At 42.7% G+C, this 26,853-nt stretch overlaps 1 protein-coding gene across 1 annotated transcript in view; it reads left to right on the forward strand.

Annotated features, from left to right (window-relative positions):
* Nucleotides 1-26,853, forward strand: part of RAC2 (Rac family small GTPase 2) — a 110,047-nt gene that overhangs the window by 26,231 nt on the left and 56,963 nt on the right. Inside the window, exons 2-4 of the mRNA XM_029590058.1 lie at nt 11,968-12,039; nt 12,857-12,974; nt 26,433-26,495. Of these exons, the coding sequence (XP_029445918.1) occupies nt 11,968-12,039; nt 12,857-12,974; nt 26,433-26,495 (253 nt within the window). The remainder of the gene's footprint in view (nt 1-11,967; nt 12,040-12,856; nt 12,975-26,432; nt 26,496-26,853) is intronic.

The raw sequence follows: 26,853 nt of genomic DNA on the forward strand, positions 1-26,853 counted from the left end.
AATGGTGTTAAATTCAATTGAGTTACATTGTTGAAAATTTAATAAATTTGTGACCTTACTCATCCAGCAAAAGTATTTAGAACTTAAAAAAAGGCAATTCCTTAATAATTTATCTCCTTTGCTTTTCCAATTGGTCAGATTGAAGAAAGTGTGAACTTCCCCACTTAAACTTCAAATTTCAGTAGATTTTGCCCATTGTGGAATGGTTAGTATTTTAGTTCCAATTACTTAACAGAATGAAAATCACCATTCTTTTACCTCTCCTGTAGTCTTCACTATTCTCATCCTTCTGATATTACCAAGTTGGCACTCTCCTCCCAAGTGCAGCACACCTGGGTCAGTGAGAAAAATATTCTTGAATGATACCTTCTTAGCTCCTCTCTGGCAGTGGATATGAATCCATTCCTTTGTGATGTCACAAGTTCTCCTCAGGTTCTTTCTAAGTGAAAGACTCCTCCTCTGAATAGCCAAATATCTGAGGCCCTGGGCCTTAGGGTTCTCAGTCAAAACACAGACAGAACAATTTTACTGAACAATAACAGAATGAGATAAAGGAAGGGTGGAAAATCTTCCTTCCCCAGTAATAAAAAGGTCGCCAAAATTCTAGACCAAAAGGTAAGATTGAGGCACTCTGTTTCCATTTCTTTACCCAGGTCTCTGTAAAGAAGACTCCCAGAGTCCTTATGCCCAGAAAAAAAAATCAAAAGTGGGACTGCACAGATAGGATTGTCCCATAGCAGAACAACTCAAGAAAATTGAACTAAGACTCCACATACTTAAGATGGTGGCAGGGTTTTATAAAAACTTAGGCACAAACCATCTTCTTCTCCCCCATGAGGGAGCCCAAACTTCAGCCTCTACTGATTAGTCTCTCTTCACCTCCCCAAAATTTTGGTTCACTCCTTTCAGTAAGAAAACCTATGGTTCCTTATACCTACCACTATGCTGTAGCAAGGAAATCTGTTATCTCAGTTTGGAGCACTGGCACTTTAAGGGAGAGGAGCATGTGCATGTGATGAGCCCATAAACTAGATCCTATGTCACTGGAGAAGGAGAAGGAGAGAGGAATCCCTTGACATCTATTTGGGTTGTTTGTTATGGTTAATGATGTCAGAAGAACTTGGTGGTACTTTAAAGTGATAGTGTTTAGACAATGTAGACATTGAGAAGATCCTTCTCTGTTATCTCTATTTAAATGCTTTTCAAGCTGATATATCTCGTTTTTGTGTGCTTTGTCAGACATGTAAGACACTACTCAAGAATACTGTAGCCTAGCTATTACCTATAGAAATTTCCAGCAAAGATGAAGCTGGGTAGATCACTGATGTTTCTGAGTATTTGATTAGAAAGGGTTTGACTTTCAGAAAAAAAGAAGGTGCAGACAGTTACGCTGACATTATAGTAGAACCTAAGAGGATGACTTTGAAAATTGCTCACATTCGCCCATATTCATGTGTATATGCATGCAAATTTACTACTGAATCTTATAACCTGTGCACAAATGATATTTGTACATTAAAAAATACAAGTACATATGTGCAAACATGCTCACGTGTGCAAAAACTGCGAGTTGCATAAGTTCGGACTTATCCAGGTAAATAGCAGCACTTATTTGGATAAGTTCCAATTTATCCGGCTAAGCAGCAGCAGGGGGTTTCCCCCTCAAGAGGAAAAGCCCAAGGATGGAGGAGTTCTCCCCAATGGGAAACAACTAGGCAATCAGGATTTGGTCCTGAAAATTGAATAGCAATTTGGTACCCCACAGTCCGTGGTGGGCCTGGGAGTGTGATGTTCCAAAGGGATTTAAGGTTGGGTAGCCGAAGATTACATATTGATGCTCTAAGGAACGTTGAGATAAACGTAGGAGGATGCTGAGTGGCCTTAAACTGGAAAGAAGAATTATATGGCAAGTAAGCAAACTGTGATGAAAAGAATATGTATGGTGAGCTCTGAGGGGACTGTGAATAATCTACTCTACTAAAGTGGAGAGATGGTGAGTGATTAGTTTAAATTTTCTAGGAATCATGTTATTTACAGAGTTGGACAAAGAAAGTGTTGTTCTTGTTGTTCATGTTGCTGCTAATCAATGCCATGAACCTGTGAACCCTGATTAATTCAGTGAACTTGTAATATCAGACTGCTGGAAACCCCAGAATTTGAATTTAAAATAAAAGTTTATTTTTATTGGCAATACCTTTTTGTGTGAAACCTTCCTATCTCCCCAAGGTATGGGTTTGAGAGAGGCATCTGCAAGCACATGAAAAGAGGAAATAATTATTTTGTGAATTTTTTTCCCTATCCAGTTTTACGGAATACATATAGAAACATAGAAACATAGAAACATAGAAATGACGGCAGAAGAAGACCAAATGGCCCATCTAGTCTGCCCAGCAAGCTTCACACATATTTTCTCTCATACTTATCTGTTTCTCTTAGCTCTTGGTTCTATTTCCCTTCCACCCCCACCTTTAATGTAGAGAGCAGTGATGGAGCTGCATCCAAGTGAAATATCTAGCTTGATTCGTTAGGGGTAGTAGCCGCTACAATAAGCAAGCTGCACCCATGCTTATTTGTTTTACCCAGACTATGTTATTAGCCCTTATTGGTTGTTTTTCTTCTCCCCTGCCGTTGAAGCAGGGAGCTATGCTGGATATGCGTGACGTATAAGTCTTCTCCCATGCCGTTGAAGCAGAGAGCCATGCTGGATGTGCATCGAAAGTGAAGTATCAGGCACATTTGGTTTGGGGTAGTAACCGCCGTAACAAGCCAGCTACTCCCCGCTTTGTGAGTGCGAACCCTCTTTTCTTCTCCCCTGCCGTTGAAGCAGAGAGCTCTGCTGGATGTGTGAAGTATCAGTTTTTCTTCTCCCCTGCCGTTGAATCAGAGAACTTTGCTGTATATGCATTGAAAGTGAAGTATCAGGCTTATTTGATTTGGGGTAGTAACCGCCGTAACAAGCCAGCTACTCCCCTCTTTGTGAGTGTGAATCCTTTTTTCCACATTTCCTCTTGCTGTTGAAGCTTAGAGCGATGTTGGAGTCACCGTAAGCCTGTGTATGTTTATTTAATAAGGGTATTGACTCCAGGCAGTAGCCATCATTCTGGCGAGTCACCCACTCTTCATTGGCAGCCTCTTGACTTTATGGATCCACAGTGTTTATCCAACGCCCTTTGAAGTCCTTCACAGTTCTGGTCTTCACCACACGGTCCTTGCCTCAGTGCCGTGTCCACTTCATTATCTGCTGGACCACAGTTTTATTTTTAAACCAACAGAGACTGGTGCTCAGCTCCCAAACAGGCATTAGACTTTCTTTTATTTCATGTGCCCAGTGGGTTATAGATGAGTTGACTGGGGAACAGGAATGGGGCAAAGGGGGGTACAGTGAGCTTAGCTTTGCTTTCACTTAACCCGTGGTCTGCCAGGCTCATGAGGTGAGGTTTTAGGCCTTGAGCCAGGCTTGAATTTTCTAAAGCCTTGCCCAGATCTAGTTATAACCACTATGTGATCATCCCTAATTCTAAAGCACAGTATGTTTTAGATGGCTAGATTATATAGGTAAAGTCCACTAGGCTTCACTATTGAGTAAAACTAGAAACCTTCTAGAGATGAAAGGTTTGTTTATTTATTTGAAATTTCTTGTATGCTGCCTATCATAACCATAGTCATAACATAAGAAACACCATGATAGGTCAGATCAAGGTCCATCAAACCCAGAGTCTTGTCTCTGACAGTAGTCAGTCTTGGTCCCAACCAAGTGCCAGGCAAATCCCAAAAAAATAAATCTAATTCCTGTTACTCACCCCAGGAATGGTGATAACTTTCTTTAGCCTTCTTGGCTAATAATGTTTTATGGACTTTTCTCTAAGAACATGTCCAAACCTCTTTCAAACTTCACCATGCTAGCTGACTTGACTACGTCCTCTGGCAAGAGATTCCACCGCTTGATTGTGCGCTGAGTAAAAAAGTACTTTCTATAATTTGCTTTAAATCTGATAATTTTTAGTCTCATGGAGTGACCTCATGTTTCAGTATTATTTTTAAGGGTAAATAACTGTCCTTTATTTACCCGTTCCACCCCACTCATGATTTTATAAACTTCTGTCATATCCCATTTCAGCCAACTCTCTTTCAAGCTGAAGAGACCTAACCAGCATAGTGGAACCATTTCAGCATAATATATACAATCATTAATTGCATGCAGCAAAGACATAAAACAACAGCTTAAAATAAACAATATAACTTAACATAAAATCTTATCTAAATGTTTGTTAAAATAGCAAGGCTTTCAACAGTGTACAAAATATTTTATAATTCTCAATGTGTTTCAGATTATTAGGTAATGCATTCCATAAAACAGGACCAGCTGTCAAAAATGAATTTGATGCATCTCCTGACATCATGCTTGTGTAAAGATGGTACAGCTAAGAGCTGTGCCTTTGAAGATCACAACGACTGACCGAGACAATAGAAATGCAATATATCTTAACACGTTAAAAATTATAGATATAATTTTAAAATTTACCCTCTGGGCTACTGGCAACCAAATTGCTGTAAAATGCAATTGTTGAAGGATCAGGGTTATATGATCCTTAGGGGCACACGTCACAATTAGTTTTGCAGCCCCATTTTGCAGCAGCTGCAAGGCTTTGTATCTGGCACTTGTGAGTCAAGCATATAGGGAGTTACAGTAAACATAGATGTTAAAATAAAAGCCTCTACAATGGTTTGGAAATCATCCCTATATAAAATGTATTTTAGATGTCTAATCATATATAGCATATAAAACACTTATCTTAGCGCTGCTTTTAATTGGGGACATGATTAATTGTGTATCTATTAAGAACATAAGAAATTGCCATACTGGGTAAGACCAAGGGTCCATCCTTCATCCTTAATCCTTCATCCTGTTTCCAACAGTGGCCAATCCAGACTACAATTACCTGGCAAGTACCCAAACACTAAAAAGATCCCAATGCTACTGATGCCAGTAATAGCAGTGGCTATTCTCTAAGTCAACTTTATTAATAGCAGTTAATGGACTTCTCCAAGAACTTAACCAAACCTTTTTTAAACCCAGCTACACTAACTGCACTAACCACATCCTCCAACAACAAATTCCAGAGCTCAATTGTGCATTGAGTGAAAAGGAATTTTCCCTGATTAGTTTAAATGTGCTAATTGCTAACTTCATGGAGTGTCCCCTAGTCCTTTTATTATCCAAAAGATAAATAACTGATTCACATGTACCTGTTCTAGACCTCTCGTGATCTTAAAGACCTCTATCATATCCCCCCCTCAGCCGTCTCTTCTCCAAGCTGAACAGCCCTAACCTCCTTAGCCTTTCCTTTCAATGTATTATCCACTAAATCTTTTTCCTGGGTGGTAGCTCCTAATATGGAACCTAACATTGTGTAACTACAGCATGGATTATTTTTCTCTATATGCATCACCTTGCACTTGATCACATTAAATTTCATCTGCCATTTGGATGCCCAATCTTCCAGTCTCGCAAGGTCCTCCTATAATTTATCACAATCTGCTTGTGATTTAACTACTCTGAATAATTTTGTATCATCTGCAAATTTGATTACCTCACTTAAAACTCCAGATCATTTATAAATATATTGAAAATCACCAGTCCAAGTACAGATCCCTGAGGCACTCCACTGTTCACCCTTTTCCACTGAGAAAATTGACCATTTAATCCTACTCTCTGTTTCCTGTCTTTTAACCAATTTGTAATCCATGAAAGGACACCACCTCCTATCCCATAACTTTTTTAGTTTTCTTAGAAGCCTCTCATAAGGGCCTTTGAAAATGCCTTCTGAAAATCCAAATACACTATCTACTGGTTTACCTTTATCCACATGTTTATTAATCCCTTCAAAAAATGAAGCAGATTTGTGAGGCAAGACTTCCCTTGGGTAAAGCCATGCTGACTGTGTTCCATTAAACCATGCCTTTTTATATGCTCTGTGATTTTGATCTTTAGAATATTTTCCACTATTTTTCCTGGCACTGAATTCAGGCTCACTGGTCTATAGTTTCCTGGATTGCTTCTGGAGCCCTTTTTTGGGGTTACATTGGCCAGTCTTCAGGTACAATGGATGATTTTAATGATAGGTTAAAAATTTTAACTAATAGATCTGAAATTTCATTTTTTAGTTCCTTCATAACCCTGGGGTGCATACAATCTTTGTCCAAGTGATTTGCTACTCTTTAGTTTGTCGATCTGGCCTACTACATCTTCCAGGTTCACAGTGATTTCGTTCAGTTCGTCTGACTCATCACCCTTGAAAACCATCTCAGGAACTGGTATCTCCACAACATCCTCATTAAAATACAGAAGCAAAGAATTAATTTAGTCTTTCTGCAATGGCCTTATCTTCCCTAAGAGCCCCTTTGACCCCTCGGTCATCTAATGGTCCAAATGACTCCCTCACAGTTTCTTGCTTCTGATATATTTAGAACCCCTAAATCCCACATCACCTCTGAAAAGATAAGGGAGACAAGCTTCACATGCAAATTAGGCATCCCTATATCTGGAATGAAATTAATAACCCATAAAGCTTCCAATTTAGCTATGTTTACTATTAGATTATTTTGCTTAAGCTATTGATTAATCGATTGCAAGCAGTCTGATAAAACTGCCACAGAGGAGTCCAAGCTCTTACCAATAGGACATATATATTATATACCATCTGATTATATTTTGAAACCAATATCATATGCCATTATAATAGAACATTGAGGTTGCAAGTAGATATTAATAATACTGATGAAAGTACCGAACCTTGGTATATGCCAGATGTAATAAACATCCATGTCAATATCTGTGATCCTATTTGCACTTGCAGTTGAGAATTAAACAAAAAAGATGTAAATCATTTTGCCTTTCTCTCTCTCTCCCTATCCAATTGAGTGCAATCACTCAAGCAGATGTTGTGAATCACCCTATCAAATGCAGCAGAAATATCAAGAAATATTCTTATTGCTCCTCCCCAACTAGTCCCCACAAGAGGAAGTCTGTAACAGATAATAATAAAGTTGATCTACTGCACCTTTCTCTAACAGCTTCCCAAGTTTTGGAAGAATGGAAATAGACCTATAATCTGATGGTTTGGTAAACAACTAGGATTTGTTCATGATAGATTGCACTAATGCCCTTTTCAAGCAATCAAGAACTAACCCTTCAGCAAATGCGAGAATAATACATTTCATTAACACCTTGAGGAATATGTTTCATAACTCAAAAAATCCAAAATGGACAAGCATCGAGTGCATAATGAGTGCCTTTCAAATTACTTATCAATTTATCAACCTCAGTAGGGTAAACATTGCAAAAATGATCCCAAATGATCATAGCAATGGAAAATTGTTATAAGATATAACTGAAGAATTTTGCAAGTCACCATCTTTCATCATACAGTAGTTAGCAAACTGTTTGCAATCTAACCCACATGACTGATCAAAACTCTTTGGAGTTGCAGTAAATCTTTTAGTATATCATATTGCTCAGACAGGCAATTTAAAGACATTTGGAGTCACCAAGGAAAAATATAGTTTTCTTACTGCTTCAAATGCCTTCTTATAATTAAAACATGACATTCTATAACCATTAATCTGCAAAGAACACTTTAATTTGTGCCATCTATGTTTGGCTTTCTGCATCATTATTTTCAATCTTAGTAGTTCCTGTGAATACCAAGGAATCCAGGCAATTGCTCTGTTTTAACTTTAAGAGCAGTTACCTTATCCAAAGTATAAGCCTGATTCTGATTAAGTCTCCATCAAAGTAGATGCAGATTCATAATTAATCAAATCAGAACAAAGGCTCAGTTTTGCACAAATTTATTTAAGTCATTCTGTCTCCTAAGTAATCTCTTGAGCTTAGCATCTGATTCCATTTATCAACTACACATGGTTGAACCTTAAAACTCTTTATACAATGATCAGTCCTATCTTGACTAACAGGTAGAAAATATTGCCAAAAGCTTGCCAATGCTCAGAAACTATCACAAAGTCCAAAATATGCTCATCTCAATGTATTGGGCTATCTATAATTTGTTCCAAATTTAAGGCAGATAAAGAAAAAAAAATCCTTGGTCTGAGTCTTAGCAATATCATCAACATGTACATTTAAATCATCAATCACCACAAGATTGTCCAACTGCAAACATGATGTCGTAATAAACTCAATAACATTAAAAATGCCAATACTGTCATGATCAGGCAGGTGATAAATTAGACAGAGAGCCAAGCCTTGCAGTCTGACAAGCAAACACTCATAACCCTGTCCAATATCAGTCAGGAGATGTGCAGCTTGTAAAGTAGCCATACAATTGAATAAAAACCCCTCCACACCACTTTCCACTTCTTGCTTGCTGGAAAAAGGTACATCCCAAAGGGATTAATTGATGCAGTAAAACTGTATCTGAATCATAATGCCACGACTCTGCCACACATAATAAATCAAACTGTGCCTTGGCTAAAAATACAACAATGATGTTATCTTTATTTCACACCGAATGCGCATTCATCTAGCAAATATGAAACAATGGTGGCGGAACATTTTCTGGCAAAAAATAAAAGGGAGTGCGAACCATGCTTGAATGATCTCAAAGTAAAAGGTAAAAAAGTATGATTTTATCATTGTAGTGCTCTCAATGAATGAAAGCATTCACAAAGAGTCAATTGCAGGTAATTGTATTGTAGAAGGCCTCTAATGTCAGACTTAAAACACTTCAGTGGTCTACCCGACATGGTTCCATGTTCCACCCAAAAGGCTGCATCGGGAGGGACTACACAGGCAATAGCTCAAAGTATCTCAATAGCCCTTCCAGTGTGTCATCGGTATGTACAGGTACTTATAATACTTCTATGTATTTCCTGCTGCATTCCCATTTCTATGTCCTCATATAGTGATATGCATTTTGCTCTTTTGTCTTATAGTCTTTGAGCTATTGACTGTTTAGTCCCTCTTGATGCAGCCTTTGTGCGAAACATGGGATTATGTCGGGTGTCACATAGACCACTGAAGTGTTTTAAGTCTGACATTAGGAGCCTTCTACAATAAAATCACTTGCAATTGACTCTTTGTGGATATTTTCATTTATTGAGAGGATTACAATGATATAATCATGGAGGAACATTTACTGACATTTGCTTCCCATCAGTAGATAGCTGGGGCAGGTAAGAACATATTTAAATAAACTCCTGCTTGGCTATTTTTCTTCTTTGGATATATGCTGTGTCTGTCTATACCTAGTATGGTAGGAATTGATTGCCCACCAATCTCACTACTCAAAAACTCACTAGATAAAACCAAAAAGTATAAAAATACAGGGTGGCCCATGGAAAAGTAGACCGCCTGCAATACCAGTGCATTGGAGGTAGGCTACTTTTCCATGGGCCACCCTGTGTAATCACCTGAAAAACTCTCAACAGCAGTCAACCCAATCCAAACTTGTAATCCTTCAACTAGGGGGTTATGTGAAGAGCGTGCATAGGGGCATGACAATCTGCATGACATCAGCCCTGCCTACAGGCAGGACCTTTTCAAGGGTCATGTTAGTGTCAGGGGATTATGTCAGGTGCAGTGGGCATGGCTGGTAGGCATCTCATAGAAAGCAGCACAGATTCAGCAGAAGTGGGTTATTTGGGAGTCACTATCCCAAGGGTAAGCAACTCTGGTCCTCAAATGCTGCAAACAGGTCGGGTTTTCAGGATATCTACAATTAATATTGTCGTCATTCCCCAATCCACAGGTTAGCATGCCAAACTTCCAGTTTCTTTTTAGGGTTTTTATCCAAGGCACCCTATTCCTTCCGTCAGTGCCACAGATCAGGAATGTAAGAAATTGATGCCCTCCCACAGGCAAAGGTCCAAGAAAAAGTCTCTTTGATGCCTTAGGAGCACAAAGCCTTTAACCAACAATTTAACTTATTCCGTCCAATAGTGTCACTGTTCTAAACACCCAGCAAAACAATCTCTATGACAGCCTTAGCCTAGAGGAATAAGGTTCCATAGTCTTTCTACTTCCACCACAAAACAGTGCCTGTTGTATCAGCCACTCTTTCTTTTCCTCTCTCATGCGTGATAGAGTTATCCCATTCCTCCCATGGTGCAATGGCTATATATTTTAATGCCCTTACCAAGATTGGTGAGCCATCCTGGTAGTTACCAGTCTTTAACCTTGCAATAGCATCAGTTGCTAGTATAACAGAGCCCCTCTTTCAGCAATATACACATTCTCTCTCTCTCTCTTCCTCTCACTGCTTCCTCCACAGCATGTTCCCTACTCAGGCTCTGTGGGCCTGGTTCTGAGAAGACCAGGTTTTGCTGCCACCTCCCATCATAGCCTGCAGCTGAGGTTTAGGCTTTCTCTTTTTCCTCTCTAGCTGCGGCTACATCCACCCATGGCAGCCTTCCCACAAAGCTCCTAATCTGCAACGCTCCTTGAAATATCCTCTTCCTAGGGATGTTTCTACCACTGGCCTCCTAGGTCAATTGGCTCAGGCTCTTCCTTGGGACTGTTGTTCACCTCCACCTCTTCTGTCTCTTCTGCTGGTAATAAAAGAGCACCTTCCTTTTCCTGTCCCACCTTTCTTTCTAGCAAATCATCAACTGTGATCCCAACACACCTGTGCTCCCTCCTTGCTTTGGTGATGTAATGCTTGTGTGGTCCCTCCCCTTCCAGAGCCCCTGTGCCTTTCTGGCCCTGTTTCCCAGGTTTTTCTTACCGCCTGCTTCCTTCGACTCACTAGGGATATATAATATCCATCACGGTATGTATGAGATAGATCTGCATGCACTGCCTCCATTGTATGGAAATATATCTTACGCATATTTTAGGTATTTAGATTTATATTCCACCTTTCAGCCACTTCAGAGCAAATTACATTCAGGTATAGTAGGTATTTCCCTGTCCCCAGAGGACTCACAATCTTAACATTTGTTGTGGATATTATGAGAACCCAACCTGTTTGCAGCACTCATGTAAAGTCCCCATGTAAATGGGGACCTTACATGAGAGTAGTCAGGCGGTTGTGCTCTGCTTGGGCTCTGTGGATCTCCAAGAAATGAGTGCTCTGCATAAAGCGAAGCACCAACCCAGGAGATTTCTGAGTCAGTCATTGGGGAAAGATTGGTTCCTGAAAGCCTGTAGCTGTCAGTAATTATTCTAAGAGACAGAAGAAAAGGATTTCCTAACAATGCCTTTGGGGTCTGGTGGGAAGCCGAGAGAAGCTGACTCCCTCCAGGTATCGTTATTCTCAAGAAGACTGAGGAGCTGGAATATTGTTTGGGACTGTATCTGTATCTTCAAACATTTCTCTGCTGTGGTTTTTTTGTTTTGTTTTGTTTTGTTTTACTTTTCTCTTTTTTGGCTGGACTAGAAGTAGACTTTTATTAAAGCTATTCTTATTTGGAGTACACACATTTGGTGGACTGTTCCCCCTAGGGCCCCTTCAGATTGCTTCTGTCCCCATCTCAGAACGCATGTTTCGAACTCTGCAACTGGTGGACCTCTTGCTAAAGGAGGGGGTTACATATAAGATTAGCAAGCACCCTGTTATTAGTATTGGATTGCATGCTAATACAAATACAGACTGATATTGAATTTAATAATAAAAATCTATTGTGCCTAAGGAAAGTCCTACATGTATATTACTTAGATGTACTCTATAGATGAGGGAAACATTGCTTTGGGAGGTTACTGGACCCTCCTGAGGATCCCGTCATTTTCTGTTATGAACTTTCTGTTATGTCCCTGGTGTATAGATGATACCAGTCTGCCCTTTTCTCTCTTCCAATATCATGAGTAGCCTGTTCATCCTGTATACGTTTTTTAGTGATGTCTTTTTCTGCGCAGCATATGCATTGCAGCATTCACATCTGCGGTGGCAATGAAATAACATAGCATAATGAAATCCTGATCACGCTGCTCTTTCCTCCTTTCTCTTCCAGAGCTGTGGGTAAAACCTGCCTCCTCATCAGTTACACCACCAATGCCTTCCCTGGAGAGTACATTCCCACTGTGTAAGTTTTCATGCAGATCGAGGGTGAGCAGGGATAGAGGGAGCTAGAGCAGAGGAACGTCACACCAACAGTATCTATATCCCTAGGGCCTGGCTTTCAAAAGCATTTGCACACTTAAACATGGGTTTTACATATATAAATGCAGTTTACCCGTGTAAGTAGGCTTTGAGAATTGCTACAATAGTAGTTACATTTACACCGCGTAAGTCCTTTTGAAAATTACCCCCAGTAAGAATAAAGTGTTCCACAAAGTGGACATAGTCTCTCCAAATCTCTAGTATTTTTTCCGGGCTCCCAAACTCTGAATCATCGGCATGTTGGCTCTCTGTAATGTATTTTAAAGTCCTCAAAAACAGATTTACTTATTTATTTATTAACCCACTTAACTTATATAAAGACATCGTAAGCAGGATTCAACAGCTAGATCTTCAGGGAAAGAGATCTGCAGTACAGCTTAGTAATACTTTGGGGGATACGATTTGGGGGCAGAAAAGGGAGGCCTTCCAGATGGGCCCCAGAAGTTATGGCAGAAAGCCAACAGGATGATTGGTGGTGATGTTGGGGACAGAAGGGAGTTGTAGCAGGAAAAAATGAGGGGCAAAAGAGGGGGAGATTTCTTGAAGATGGAGTGAAAATAAATTAAATTGTTGCATATTGCTGTGAGTTTTTTGGGTAAAACAATTTAACAATTTAATAAAATGAAATGAAAATGTAATAAAGCTGCTTTAAAATGGGTTATTTATTCTCCCCTTGACGTTTCACTCTTTCTTCTCTCCTGCTCTTTTTATGTCCCTTTCTTTTTGGTTCTTGATTCTAGATTTGATAACTATTCTGCCAATGTGATGGTTGACAGCAAACCAGTGAACCTGGGATTATGGGATACAGCTGGACAGGAGGATTATGACCGACTAAGACCCCTCTCCTACCCTCAGACGGTGGGTGGTTTTCATGAGTAAATTTGTAACATCCTCTCTGTGTGGTGCTAATTTACTAAATTGAACTCAAAGCCAATTAGTTATAAATACACTGAATAAACAGAATCAGGATATGTACAATGCATGTTCATTGTCTACAGCAGGGATCTCAATTCTAGTCCCCTCCCTCCCACCCAAGGGCTGCAGACAGATTTGGTTTTCATGAAGACCAAAATAAACACATTGACCTATAAGCGAGAGACACTTTCTGCAAATAAATCTCATAACTCTTCCCCATGGATATTTGAAAACCAGTCCTGTTTTCACCCCTCAGGCATGGAAGTTTGAGACCACTAGTCCAGAGCATTCAGTCAGAAGAGAAACCAAATTCCCAAGATCATGTGAGAAACCTAGAGAATCTATATTCTATAAACAACATGAGACCCTCTGGAGAATCAATGTCCCTACGTGAGATCCTTAGAGAATATATATCCCCCAGACCACATGAGACCTTTGGAGACTCAGTGTTTCCCAGATGAACTCCCCAGAGAATCTTGATTTCCAAAACCAGTGGTTCCCAGGCTTTTCATTGAAGCCAACCTAACGAGTCTCCTTTTAAGGATATCTATAGTGAACAAATGAGATATATTTACATATACCAATTTAACTAAATATCACTCATGCATTTTCAGTGAGGCTATCCTCTGAACTAGCCCTGTTTGATGGATCTCAAGGACCAACTTGAGAACCACTATCCTAGATTATGTTATATGCCCAGAGAATCTGTTCACAAGAATATGTGAGACCCTTCAGAATATCACGTTCCACAGAATATATAAGATCTTCAAACACTCAATGTTTTCTAGCGTGTGCATGTTCCCTAGAGTCTGTGGGACCTGCAGATAAAACCGTTTCCCAGACCATATGTGATCTTTAGTGAAACTGGGATCCCAAAAGGATATATGATTCCTGGAGAGTTGACATTCCCTACATCATGCATAGTGTCAAGATCATGTCCAGTTCCCCCATCTCTCAGTATTTGTATCTATTCAGAGGCATTTTATTATTTGGAAGAAGCAGGTCTTTTTTTTACATTTGAATTTATTTTTGGAAGATTGTGAGAGACTATATTAATCTTTTTTCATGCAGATTGCAAACATAAAGAGATCAATAAAATACCTCACCTGCATGTGGTCAACAATTTCCACTTATTTATCCTATGAATTTTCACAAGAGACAGGCCAAAATAAATAACCACAATTCTCAGGGAAACTTTCTTCCTCATAGCCATTTTGTATGGTAGCCTCCCTAAAATAAGATACCATATATTATCTCTCCAAGTATTCTCAAACTTCTGATTCAAAATGAAAACAACTTCTATTTTGTGGATTTCTTTATGTATAGAAAGATGCATTTGATGTGGTGTTACACAGGGAACGGATGCTAAAACCTACATGAACAGAACAGGCACGAGTAGTTCCGGATACAAACAGAAAGGAAAATGGCAGAGATGTGATGTCATTATAAAATGACATGCAAACATCAAAGATACTTGCTATGTTGTTTTGATTCTGCTGTCTGAAATGATACAATAAACTAGAAAGTCCTTAGTCATTTCATTTCAGAGCTGCTCTAAACTGTGTGGGTTTTTTTTTACTGTTTTAACTGAGTCTACCAGGGGGGAGAAGGGAGGTGGGAAGCTGCCAGGACTCATCATTAAGTAGGGCTTTCTTCAAGGACAAGCAGGATGGTAGTCCTCACATATGGATGACATCATCGGATGGAGCCCGACACGGAATTTTGATCTCAAAAAATCCAGAGCTTTCAGCATGCCCTACTGAGCATGGGCAGCTGTAGTCAATAGGGGTGTGAATCGTGTGATCGATCGTCTTAACGATCGATTTTGGCTGGGGGGGGAGGGAAATCTGATCATCATGTTTTTTTTTTTTTTTTAAATCGTAAATCGGGGGAGGGCGGGAAAACCGGCACACCAAAACAACCCTAAAACCCACCCAGAACCTTTAAAACAAATCCCCCACCCTCCCGAACCCCCCAAAATGTTTTAAATTACCTGGGGTCCAGTGGGGGGGGTCCCGGCGCGATCTCCCGCTCTCTGGCCACGGCTGCGTTAAGAGAAATGGCACCAGTGGCCCTTTGCCCTTATCATGTGACAGGGCAAAGGTAGCGCCGGCGCCATTTTGGTTCCTGGCTCCCGACGTCACACGTGCAGGAGATCACTCCCGGACCCCCGCTGGACCCCCAGGGACTTTTGGCCAGCTTGGGAGGGGGCCTCCTGACCCCCACAAGACTTGCCAAAAGTCCAGCGGGAGTCCAGGAGCAACCTCCTGCACGCGGGCCGTATTGCCAATATTCAAAATGGCGCCGGCGCTACCTTTGCCCTCACTATGTCATACGAGCTGGAGTTCCATGGCAGTTCACCGATCAGTCAGCCATGCTTCTCTCGATACCATGATGCCATCAATGTCATGCCCTTGGTGCCACAATGCTCTCGTGCTGTGGTGCCCTCAGTGCTGCGGTGCGGTGCACTTGATGACGCGGTGCCCACAAAGCCCTTGGTGCCACGGTGCAATGCACTCAATGAGGGGATGACTTTGATGTACGTGATGCCTCGGTGCCCTCTCTGCACTCAATGTTGTGACCACAGTACAATCAATGCTGCTGTGGGGATCTCATTAATGCCTTGACTACATCGAGCTCTACCGACTAGGTACAGGAGCTGCCATTGAGCGCCTTCTCACCCCTGAGGCCATCGATCGCTGGGGCTCTTTGAAGCCCCCGTGTGACCCTGCAGCCCTTGGGTGGCAAGGGTTATTGGCCTCATGGTTCGAGCGCAAAGGTACCCATCTACTTAAGGCATACTGGTGTTCTGGTGTATCTGTACGCAGTGGTCCGGTGCCCTCAAGGCTCCTGGGTGGAGTCTACTATGGAGCACTGAGAATCTCAGAGATGTCCCTTCAGCCAACGATCCCAGCATTGGAGGCTCCACCAGGATGTGCACACCATCAGTGTTAATGGGCTTTAGCGAGGCTCTCATCAGCCACAATGCTTGCAAGGCTATCGAGCTCACAGCATCAGCATCCCCGGACAAATAATTGAGCCGAGAGGAACTGCCGTTGGCACTGGCGATCATCGGTTATTTTTGGCATCGGTGAGCAGTGGGCTGGCTGCAAGGCCTTTCCCTGCAGATGCACATGGCTCCCTTGATCGATGCCTTTGGGTACCGAGTCCCCATCAGGGCCTCCGGGCAGTCGACATCCATGGGCACCTGTGGTGCCAGGGATGGCGCTATATACCATCGAACTGATTATAGTTTGGTTTAGCGCAGTGAAGGCCCTGGGTGCAGAGTTGTTGGGTGTCCTGTGCTGGCTTTGCGTTGGTCAGTGCAAAAGCACCCTGGGCTCTACGGGCATCGTATCGCTCTGAGTACTAGTGGCGGCAGTCGGAGATTGCAGGACATGTCCACAATACTCCTTAAGCACCTTTGATCAACAGGGAATTCACTGCTGTCGTTCCTTGCAGGTGATCCAGTTCTGATGCAGTTTCGAGGGCCCGCCTCACAAAGCATTATCAGGTACTAGAGGGGGCGATGCCAATAGACCGCCATCCTCCACCATGCTTTACTCAGAGCACAAGTAGTGCTGGGGACACCGTCGTCACACTGTTCTTTCCACTCTGCTGGAGTTACTATGGCGTTGACAGTTGGGAAATATAAGGCATCTGTTCGAAGTGTCTCAGACACTGGCAGGTGGCATTCTCCTTGTTTGTGCAGTCCTCCACCATAGTAGGGTTCTGCCATCTTTTGTCATGGTCTCAGCCTCTGTGTCAGTCTGCACCGCATAGTGCTAAGGAGCACTGGTGGGGGAGGCGTCATTACAAACTCTGTGTTTGGTCGTGAGGCGTCGTGTTGCCACTGACTCTGGCACGTGGTTCTTGGTCCTTGCTGGGGCATGGGATTTCCCCCACAAATATGGCGCTTAGGATCATAGTTATGCCGCCATATGTGGATGAGTTACCACTGCATGAGTACCACTCAGCATGCTTTCACAGCAGAAGGCTTCCGGTTGCCCTCTGCCACTTGGGCAATTGTGTGTGTGTGTTGGGGTTTCCCTCCAGGCAGTCACAACAGGTTGTGTTCCAAAGCCACAGGACTGACCTAGGAATGCATTCCTGGTTGGATCCTGAGGAGAGTGGACATCAAGAGAATGACTCTGGAGGCCTCTCCTTTCTCAGCATGTCTGACTCCCCTTTCTTGTGGAACAGTCCCTGGGGCTCTGTCCCTGGAAAGGTTTTTTTTCTCTGATCTGGGGCGCTGATCCTCTGAATCAGTGTGTCTCTTTGGAGGCCAGAGCCAGGGAGCGGCAGTGGTGGTCATTGGACTGTCTTCAGCTCTTCAGGTTTCCCCCTGTTCAGGAGTCACTTTGGTATCTACTGGACTTTGTGGACATCTTCCTTAATATCACTATTGTCAGTCATTCTTTCCTGTGGGACCCTCCTCTTTGGGGAGAGTTTTAGTCCATCAGCTGGGCAAACATGCCTTTCACCCTTTGCCATGTCCTTGGCTGAGGGAGTTGGGGGCCGAGTACCCCACAACAGAGGCACAGCCCTTTGTTTGCAGTAGCATGCAAGCTATTCTTCCCCTTTTCAGGACCACCCTGACTGCGGACAGAGGAGTCCTGGGTCATGCAATGTTCCCCATTGCTGGTTCGTTTGCTCCCTTGGGGGGGGGGGGGGCGCGGGGAGTATATGCACTAATGGCTGGGGTAGTGATACCTCAGCAGGGTGCTTGGCACTTTGTTCCGAAATTGCCCTGGACCTGTCCTGATGCCCCTCAGATTTCTGGACTGGTAATGAAATCATGTTCTACCGACATGTGACTTCCCAGCTTCCCATCTCCTAGTGGAGCCTTTGGGAGTTCTCCCCTGGAGCAATCACTCTCAGTTCTGCTGTTCCAAGACGTCTGAGGGTGCTATCTCAGTGGGTTACTCCCTGCTGGTTTTGGCATTGACTTGTTCACTAGAGATGTGAATCATTTTTGAACGAGTAAAATTATCGTCAGATAATTTTAAAATCGTCCAAAATCGTTAGAGTGCACGATACAATACAAATGCCCCCGATTTATCATCAGGGGCATTTGTATTGTATCGTTAAATAGGGCGCGGGAAAACCGGCACACCAAAAAAACCCTAAAACCCACCCCGAACCTTTAAAACAAATCCCCCACCCTCCCAAACCCCCCCCCCCCCAAATATTTTCAATTACCTGGGGTCCAGTGTGGGGGGGTCCCGACGCGATCTCCAGCTCTCTGGCCACTGATGAGTTGAGAAATGGCGCCGGTGGCCCTTTGCCCTTATCATGTGACAGGGCAAAGGTAGCGCCGGCGCCATTTTGAAGATTGGCAATACGGCTCGCGTGCAGGAGGTCGCTCCCGGACCTCTGCTGGACTTTTGGCAAGTCTTGTGGGGGTCAGGAGACCCCCCAAGCTGGCCAAAAGTCCCTGGGGGTCCAGCGGGGATCCTGGGGCGATCTCCTGCACGCGTGACTTCGGGAGTCAGGAACCAAAATGGCGCCGGCGCTACCTTTGCCTTGTCACATGATAAGGGCAAAGGGCCACTGGTGCCATTGCTCTTAACGCAGTCGTGGCCAGAGAGAGGGAGATCACGCCGGGTCCCCCCCACTGGACCCCAGGTAATTTAAAACATTTTGGGGGGGTTCGGGAGGGTGGGGGATTTGTTTTAAAAGTTCGGGGTGGGTTTTAGTGTTTTTTTGGTGTGCCGGTTTTCCTGCCCTCCCCCGATTTACGATTTTTAATGATTTAAAAAAAAACAAAAAAAAAACGACGATAAGATTTACCTCCCCCCCAGCCAAAATCGATCGATAAGACGATCGATCACACGATTCACACCCCTATTGTTCACTTGGGATTGATAGAAAACCGGGCGACCTGGGCTTCCCCAGCAATCCACCGGTCTGCCTCCTTGTGTTCTTCACTCCTTCCGACTTCCTATTGGAGGGTAGGTAAAGCTAAGACACCCATGATATACCTCTGTATACCTGCAGGGAAAGATACACCATATTTTTGTACTTATTTTCACCATTCTCTGGCCAATACTGCCTCTCATTCTCTAGGTTGCCCTAAGGGCCTTCCTGCTCCCCTTGCTATCCTGTGATAAGATAGATGAACCTGTTCTGACAGGTGCTTTTAAGTGAGCTTCAGGCCTATCTCATCGCCATGCTTGGGAATTTTGTGCTACAGGTCTGTTTTGGGGATTGTCCCTCATCCCCTGAAACCCTTGATGCTAGGTCTGATGCTTCAGCACGCAGTGTCTGTCCCAGGCCCTGCCATGGCTTGCTGCTTGTCCTTCCAAGTGTTGCATGGGTTTCTTCTGTCCATTCAGCCTACCAGCCAAACCTGGGCACTCTTCTCCAGATACATTCAATCCTTTGGATGTCAGTGGATGACAGTTTCCTTCTGGAGGGCTCTCATGCCCCAGTTTGTTTTCCGGTTGTTTTTTCACACTGAAGGAAACTGTGCAGTTTTCATCAGAGTCTTTCTTGTTTACATTTCTGGGTCCTTCCTGTATCCAGGAAGATCTAGATCCACTGTTTTTGTCGGGATTTACTTATCAGGACCCCTGCTTGTACTATTTTCTGTGATGCAAATTTACTTCTGCTTGCCCTTGCATCACTCCTCTGCCTCAGGCATCCCTGCTATGCATGAGGGTTTGTATCTCAATCTTTTCTATGGCTTTCTTGGTAGAACCCAACTCTTCTCCAGCCTACACCCCTGGTGGGTCGACTACCTCTCAAGCAAAGGATGGAGGTAGTGCTCCGGCACTGTGTGGTTTCCCACTTTGTCCTGCTCAGACAGCCTAGAACTAGGGATTCACCCATGTGTGAGGACCACCATCTGCTTGTCCTACGAGAAAGCAGAGTTGCTTACCTGCAATAGGTGTTCTTCTAGGACACCAGGATGTTTGTCCTCACAAAATCCTCCCGCCTCCCCTGGGAGTTGGTTTCTCCATGTATTAGTTATATCAAGGACTGGGGACTCTGCCTAGGGGGCAGGGTGTTGCCATAGCTGCACATGCTCAGTAGGGCATGCTGAAAGCTCTAGATTCTTTGAGATTAAAGTTCACTGCCGGGTTTCATCCGATGATGTCACCCATGTGTGAGGACTAACAACCTGCTGTCCTAGGATGTTACACCTGTTACAGGTCAGCAACTCTGCTGCCCCTAGGCATGGGCGCACAGGTGTCCTGCACAGACTGTATTATCCAATGTCCAGAATCTCACTTAGCAGAGATCCACTGCTCTGCTTCTTGATAAAGCCTCTCCCCATCCAGGCAGCCTGCATAGAAAAGTAGAGGAGGTAATGAGACTTGAGTAGACAGACAATATCTAATCTGCTTCCTAATACTGCCCCTCTCTTTCTGTTGTTTCCCCTACACACATTCCTCCCCTCCTGGCCTGTGCAGAGAACAGGAAGGGAGGGGGGTAAAATTGGAGCAGACAGATTAGAACAGAGAAAAGCTACTCTGCTCACTAAAACAGCCCCCATCCCCTGACCACTTGCCTCTTGCCCTGTGCAGAAAAAGGAGGGGAGGGCATGATGGCAATGACAATTTTATTTTTATGTACTGATTTTCACATGATATCAAAATAGGTGACGTTGGAGTGGACAGAGGAGAGCATATAAGAGCTGCTCTGCTTGATAATCCAGACACTTCCTTTCTATTATTTCTGTCTTCCCTCATGCTTCCCTACCATGTTATAGGTAAAAATAGCAGGGTCATTGCTTCCCCCATTAGTTTCAGTGAAAATGATAGACATAAAAATGACATAAACTATAATGAATGATATAAAACCCAAATGGCATAACAACACAAATTATTTTTGTCATGCACATCCCTTGAAAGTGGCTGGATAATAGCAAGCAATGAGTCACACTATGAGGCATAGATTCTGATTGATTAATATGGAAACCATCATTTTGTTATTCAAGGATTCATACTAGAACCTTCTGTTTTTTTATGATATTTGCAAATGATTTAGAAATGGAAGTGAGGTAAACTTTTTTTAGTTCCTCTATGAAAATTGGTATACTTTATTTTCCTGCAGAGGGTGAAAATGATGGACCTTAGCAAGCTTATAATGGGACAATACATGGCAAATGAGTCTTTCTCCATTATTAATGGAGTGCCTTTTACAATTTTTCAAATCTAAGGCCAAACAAAAGCCAAGACATATGGCTGTAGATTACATAGAAGTCGTGAGGGATACTGCACATAAGAGAGGATATGTTCAAAGGAGTTAACACATGTAAATGTAACATACTTGTTGCATGTATTGTAAGTGTGAGACCCTCTTGCCGTGGCACAATTGAAGTAATCTTGAGGGAAGAGCCCTAAGGTCTGTGCCAATGGTGGGCGAACGAGTCTGGGCATTGGCCAGGCTATGACAAGGTCCAGGAGGCCGAGACTACGGTCAGATCCGAGGAGCAGGCTAACGCTGGAACCCAGACAAGGCTAAAGGACCAGGCAAATCTGAAGTTGAGGACAGATGTGGAACAAGGCTGAAGCTGAAAATGGACATTGGGGCAAGCTGAAGATGGAAACAGGCTTGGACGAGGGCTGAAGACGGATGTGGAAGAAGGCTGAAGCTGAAGACAAGCTTGGACGAGGGTTGAAGTGGAAGGCTGAAGCTGAAGACTAAAATGGAGCAAGGCTGGCAACAAGGTAGGCTTTGCATTGTGTACAGAAGCAATGCTGGAGCGTCAAAGGAGCCCTTTTATAGGGCAAGAGACTGTGACATCATCCAAGGGCACCGCAGGCTTTTCCCACTACAGGCCATTTAAATGTATTGACTTCGGGTGTGTGCATGCCTAGGGAAGGATCTGGAGACGGCAATTCTGGCGATATTCTGTCGTGTCGTGGTGCTCAGCGGTGTCCCACCATGGTAAGGCCTGCTGGCCTTTAGGTAAGCACAGCTGCTCGCGGGATTGTCTCACTAGTGGTAAGCATAATAGAGCAATTGCAGCAATTTTCAAAAGCCCATTTATGCCCAGGGACAGTAACTTTAAACTGAGCACATGTGCCCATATACGTACGCATGTGCGCGTGCACCCACATATGCATTAATTTTATTTCATCTGCACATTATAGAAAATATGCCTATTCATGCATATGTGTGCTCCTAATTTTAAGCAGTTACATTATGATTATTCATGTATTTTCCTTAGGACTTGTAAGCTTTTACATTCGCAAGTGAGCACATTTTATAATTTGCATGTGTGATAAAAATGAAGCTTTACCACTTAGTCCACCAGTTGGCCCAGTCTATCTCTAGGTCAAGATCCCGCCCCTGGTTCTTCAGCCTGCACTCCTCCCAGTTTACTCAGACCCCTCAGACCCCTCACCCTGTCAGTATCTGGTTATAAAGAGTTTTATTCTGACTTACACCTGGTAAATAGCAGAAGTAAATATGTGCAAGTAACAGGTTATAAAATCACAGCCTGACCTGCCCCTAATCTGCCCCTTTTTTTACAGGAGCAGAGTTATTCATGCACCGCATTTGCATGCGTATGTGCGATGTTTATAAAATACTAATAACTCTAGCGCAAATAAGCGCTACCTGCCCGCACATCTGTTAATTTGTGCACACAAATCTCTTGTAAAATTCACCTTTAAAAGTGCTTTTACATGGGTAAATCCTATGGACAATTCAATGGCATATATTGTAGCAATTTTCAAAAGCCCACTTACATGGGTAAAGTGCATTTACATGTGTAAAACCCAGTTTTAAGTGAGAAAATCCATTTGAAAATTACTGCCAATATGTTTACACAATTTCATTTTACCATAGGTGAGTATGCAGAAGAACACTTGTTTCTGATTTTTGTGACAGGGAAGTCCAGGCATATCAGTCCAGCTGAAAATACATGGAAACCAGAAGTATTTTTGATCTGGTAATATCCATGTACAGTGATGTAGACAGCTATCATATTGAAGGTTTGAGGCACTTTTTTAGATTAGCTGTTGCCTTCATTCAACCATAATTTTGCATTTGACATAAAATAATAATGTCAGAAATATGTTTAAAGAAAACATGACTATTGTGTTTAGTTTTCAACTTCAGTTAATTTGATTTTATTTGTCCCTTTATAATTTTTTCATAAATTATGCATATCACATTTTAGTCTTGAATTTGAAATGTTATGAAAAAAAATATTCCTTCTTCCCACTGAAATTTACTGGAAGAAATATTTGTCCATGTCCTCCACCATCACGTCCCCTCTCCTATTAGTGGAATTTAATACCCACTACTTTATGAATTAAAGTTTTGTCAAAGCAATTTAATAAGTTTGGGTATTTGAGTTTCATTTTCCCCTGTTTTGATGTTAAGGAAAAAAGGCCAGGTCTAAAGCCACAGGTAAACTCTCCCAGCAGCCTTTGCTCACTTTCGCAGTCTGTGACTGACTGCAGACAGCTCTAGACTACCTGACATTGGCTCCAGGCACTTTCAGGTAGGATGGAAGTGTAAGAGGATATAAGTTGATAAATATAGTTCATTCCAAAAGCTTTTATTTAATTAGCACAATGTGCGGTGACTTCTCTCTTAATTATAATTAAGAGATAATTATAATTTTATAATTATAAAAGAGATAATTTTATTTATAATTGAAATAAAATGTTTATGACATTTCTCAATGTTCTACTGTGTGTAGCTGGTCCCCTGTTTCGGTGCTTTATCCTAGACTAGGGCTGCTATATGTCTGGGTTCAGGTCCAGACGGGGAGGAAGGCTTCTCTTCCGGGACCCCTGGCACTGTCAATCAGTATCTCTGTGGCCACTTCACACCCTATATCAAATAGTTCCAGGAGGTGCCAGATAGTGAAAAATAAAAGCAGGGATTTCAAAACTACCACCACAGGAAGAAACCAGGAATCACAAAAGGGTCCATTCATTTCCAGTAAGTCCCCATTTAGGTAAAACTCAATGAAAACACTGGAGTCTGTAGATGGTGTTCAAATAATAGATAGTCTTTATTGTTGCTTTTGGCGGTCTGTGGGGTGCTCCCATGAACCACTGCACTTACTTTCCCCAGACAGGTTGGCCCCATTGCCTCTCACGTGGCAAAACGCCACCAGCCAGCCACGCGGAAGGATGCTACTTTCCAATGTGGAGAGATGCTGCCACAAGGCTGCCCCATATAAGACCAGCTCTCCAGAAGTAACCCACCTCAGTAACAGGTTCAGCTACCAAGTGTAGTGTGTGTTGCTTCCCAAGACTGTTCCTGTCTTCATATTCAGCCTGTTCAAGTCTTCATCTTCAGCTTGTTTGTCTTTGTCTTCAGCCTGTTCCAGTCTTTGTCCTAACCTGCCCAACCTGCTCCTGTCTTGCCTGTCTGCCTCAGCCCTATTTATTCCTCTTTTTCTTCCTTGGATGTATACTTGGTTTGACCTCTGCCAAGACTGTGGGTATGCTTGACCGTTTTCTGCCCCTGACCTCTGCCTGGACTCTGGATACGCCTGACCGCTGCCCGCCTTTGACCCTTTCCCAGACCTCAACATGTCTACTTGCTGCCTGCCTATGACCTTCACCTGGCCTTGGACCACATCTCCAGTCATCAGTAGAGACCCTCGCCTACGTCCCGCTGGCCATGGCACCCAAAGGTTCAACCCAAGGGGAACATGAACTGTTATAGGTGAAGGCCCTGTTCACTTTCTGCTTTGCCTGAGTCTGCCTGCTGATGGCGAGAACCTGCAGGGCTCTTCCCTGCAGGTACAGCCAATCTCGCTTCAGCCCAAGGGTCCATAGACACAACAACTATAACTTAAAGAAGGGGATCCAGGTCAAGATGACAAAAATAAGAATCAACATACATCCAATGATCAATAAAAAAACAAATGGTTTCTCTGTCCATCCTTATTCCACTCACTTCCCTTCTTGCTGTTGTACCTTCACCCTGATTGAAAATATCCTCACTGGTGAGTGTGGGATAACTAAAGTGTAGTTCCAGTTTTGGCATGAACTGGTCTGGAAAAATATCCCCAAGCGAAGTATAAAAAATGAGGGTTCCAACAAGTCAAAATCTTCAACTATAAATCAACTATCAAAATACAAATCTCTTGAGTTAGTGGCTCAAAAGTCTACATCCTTCTCTTCACCTAATCTGTTAACTGTTTGAATGGGTCAAAAGATCTCTGATTCCAGCCCTTTGGGATACTGGAGATGTGCCCTTCCTTCAGACACTGGTCAGTCAAAATCAAAAAAACTTCTCAAAACTTCTTCCTCAACACCTCTTTGTCAAATACTTGAATTGCCTTCTGTGAGATCCAGGGGGAATCTCTAGCTCTCCAACCACCTTGCTTTGAGATCTTGGGAAAATCTCTAGCAATGACTCCTAACTCTTCCTCTATCGCATTCCCATTGAATCACTGGGCATGCTCCAGTGAACGTTATATACCCCAAAAAGCCTATCCCCAAAAAGATGGGGTTATAGCAATAGGAAGAATGAAAATTATCAAAATCCCTTCAACTGCCCCTACATAGAACAATCATATAGGGATTATAGTGACTGGAGTAGTCCCATCACAAATGTGCAGGAACCCAGAACAATTTGTGAAACATCTAGAACTTTTCAGTAATTTCCAGAGGCTTCATGAAACCTCAGTCACCCTCAAGTACTTCCGTCTCTAGAAATATCCAAAACATTTTTAAAACTTCATTCAGTTACCAGTTAGAATCAGCAAAACCATTACAGTTCCACCAGAGTTTTTTCTACTTCATTCCGAAGGGAAAATAAGCATCTTGAAGTTTATGATATGTCAGAGGTATCAAATTCTGATCCCTGAGGGCTGCTAATAGTCCTGGTTTTCAGGAAAACCAAAATTTGTTAATTAACAAAAGCCACTCTTTGCAACAACAACAAAAAATGTCTTATAAATGTTTATTGTGGATATCTGGCAAACAATATTTGTTGGGGGCCTTTGAACACCAGAGTTTGACAAATCTGTGATAAAATACAGAAGAGCTTCCTCGGGGGTTGACTGTAATGAAAAGAAAAGACCCACACCTTTTATTCCAAACATATTTAAATTATTAGAAATAAAGTGGGTTTTTTGGTTTAAAAAAAAAAGGATACAGATGAATAAGTCCAATATGGAGAGGAACAGAACCAAAATTCAGGCAGGGTGTTATTTTGTGCAAACGAGGTAGCATGTTGCTTTGAGAGAGAAAAATTCTCTCTTTTCCCTTTGAGGAAAATGGGAAACTTCTCTGCAGTTTTCTCCAGTTGGTCTCTAGTTGTGACATACCAGGCCATCTAGATTTATCACTCTTTCTACTGACAGTCAAACAACTATTTATATTCCTGCTGAGCTGTTCCCTGATGCCACTCTTTCCATAACCAAGAATGGGATACTATTTTTTTTTTTTGGATTGTGTCCTTCTCTCACAGGATGTTTTCCTGATCTGCTTCTCCCTGGTCAGCCCTGCATCCTATGAAAACGTCCGCGCCAAGGTAAGCCATGATTGCTGCCAGAAAGTGGCTTCAAGAGCTTGGAAGAGGTGTGAACAAGGCCGGGTAAAGGTTCGTGCATGTGAGCATAGGAAGGTGTGCGTATGTATGCCAGTTTGCACATGCGCGTCAAGGGGTGCGTAGACGTGGGTGAATGTGTCAAAGCTAGGGGTGTGTATGTCAATGCGGGGGTGTGCACAGAAGCAGTGATGGGAGAGTAGGAATCTGCAGGTACTAATCCCTGCTAGGAAGCAGAACCAAGTACTTCTATTACGGTTAGACTACTGGTCACTGGAACATGAGCCAAGCCAATGGCTCTACGGTAGTACAGAGAGCTGCCATATGGGAGATCTAGATTTAG

This window comes from Rhinatrema bivittatum, chromosome 2 (assembly GCF_901001135.1).
Source record: "Rhinatrema bivittatum chromosome 2, aRhiBiv1.1, whole genome shotgun sequence".
NCBI lineage: Eukaryota > Metazoa > Chordata > Amphibia > Gymnophiona > Rhinatrematidae > Rhinatrema > Rhinatrema bivittatum.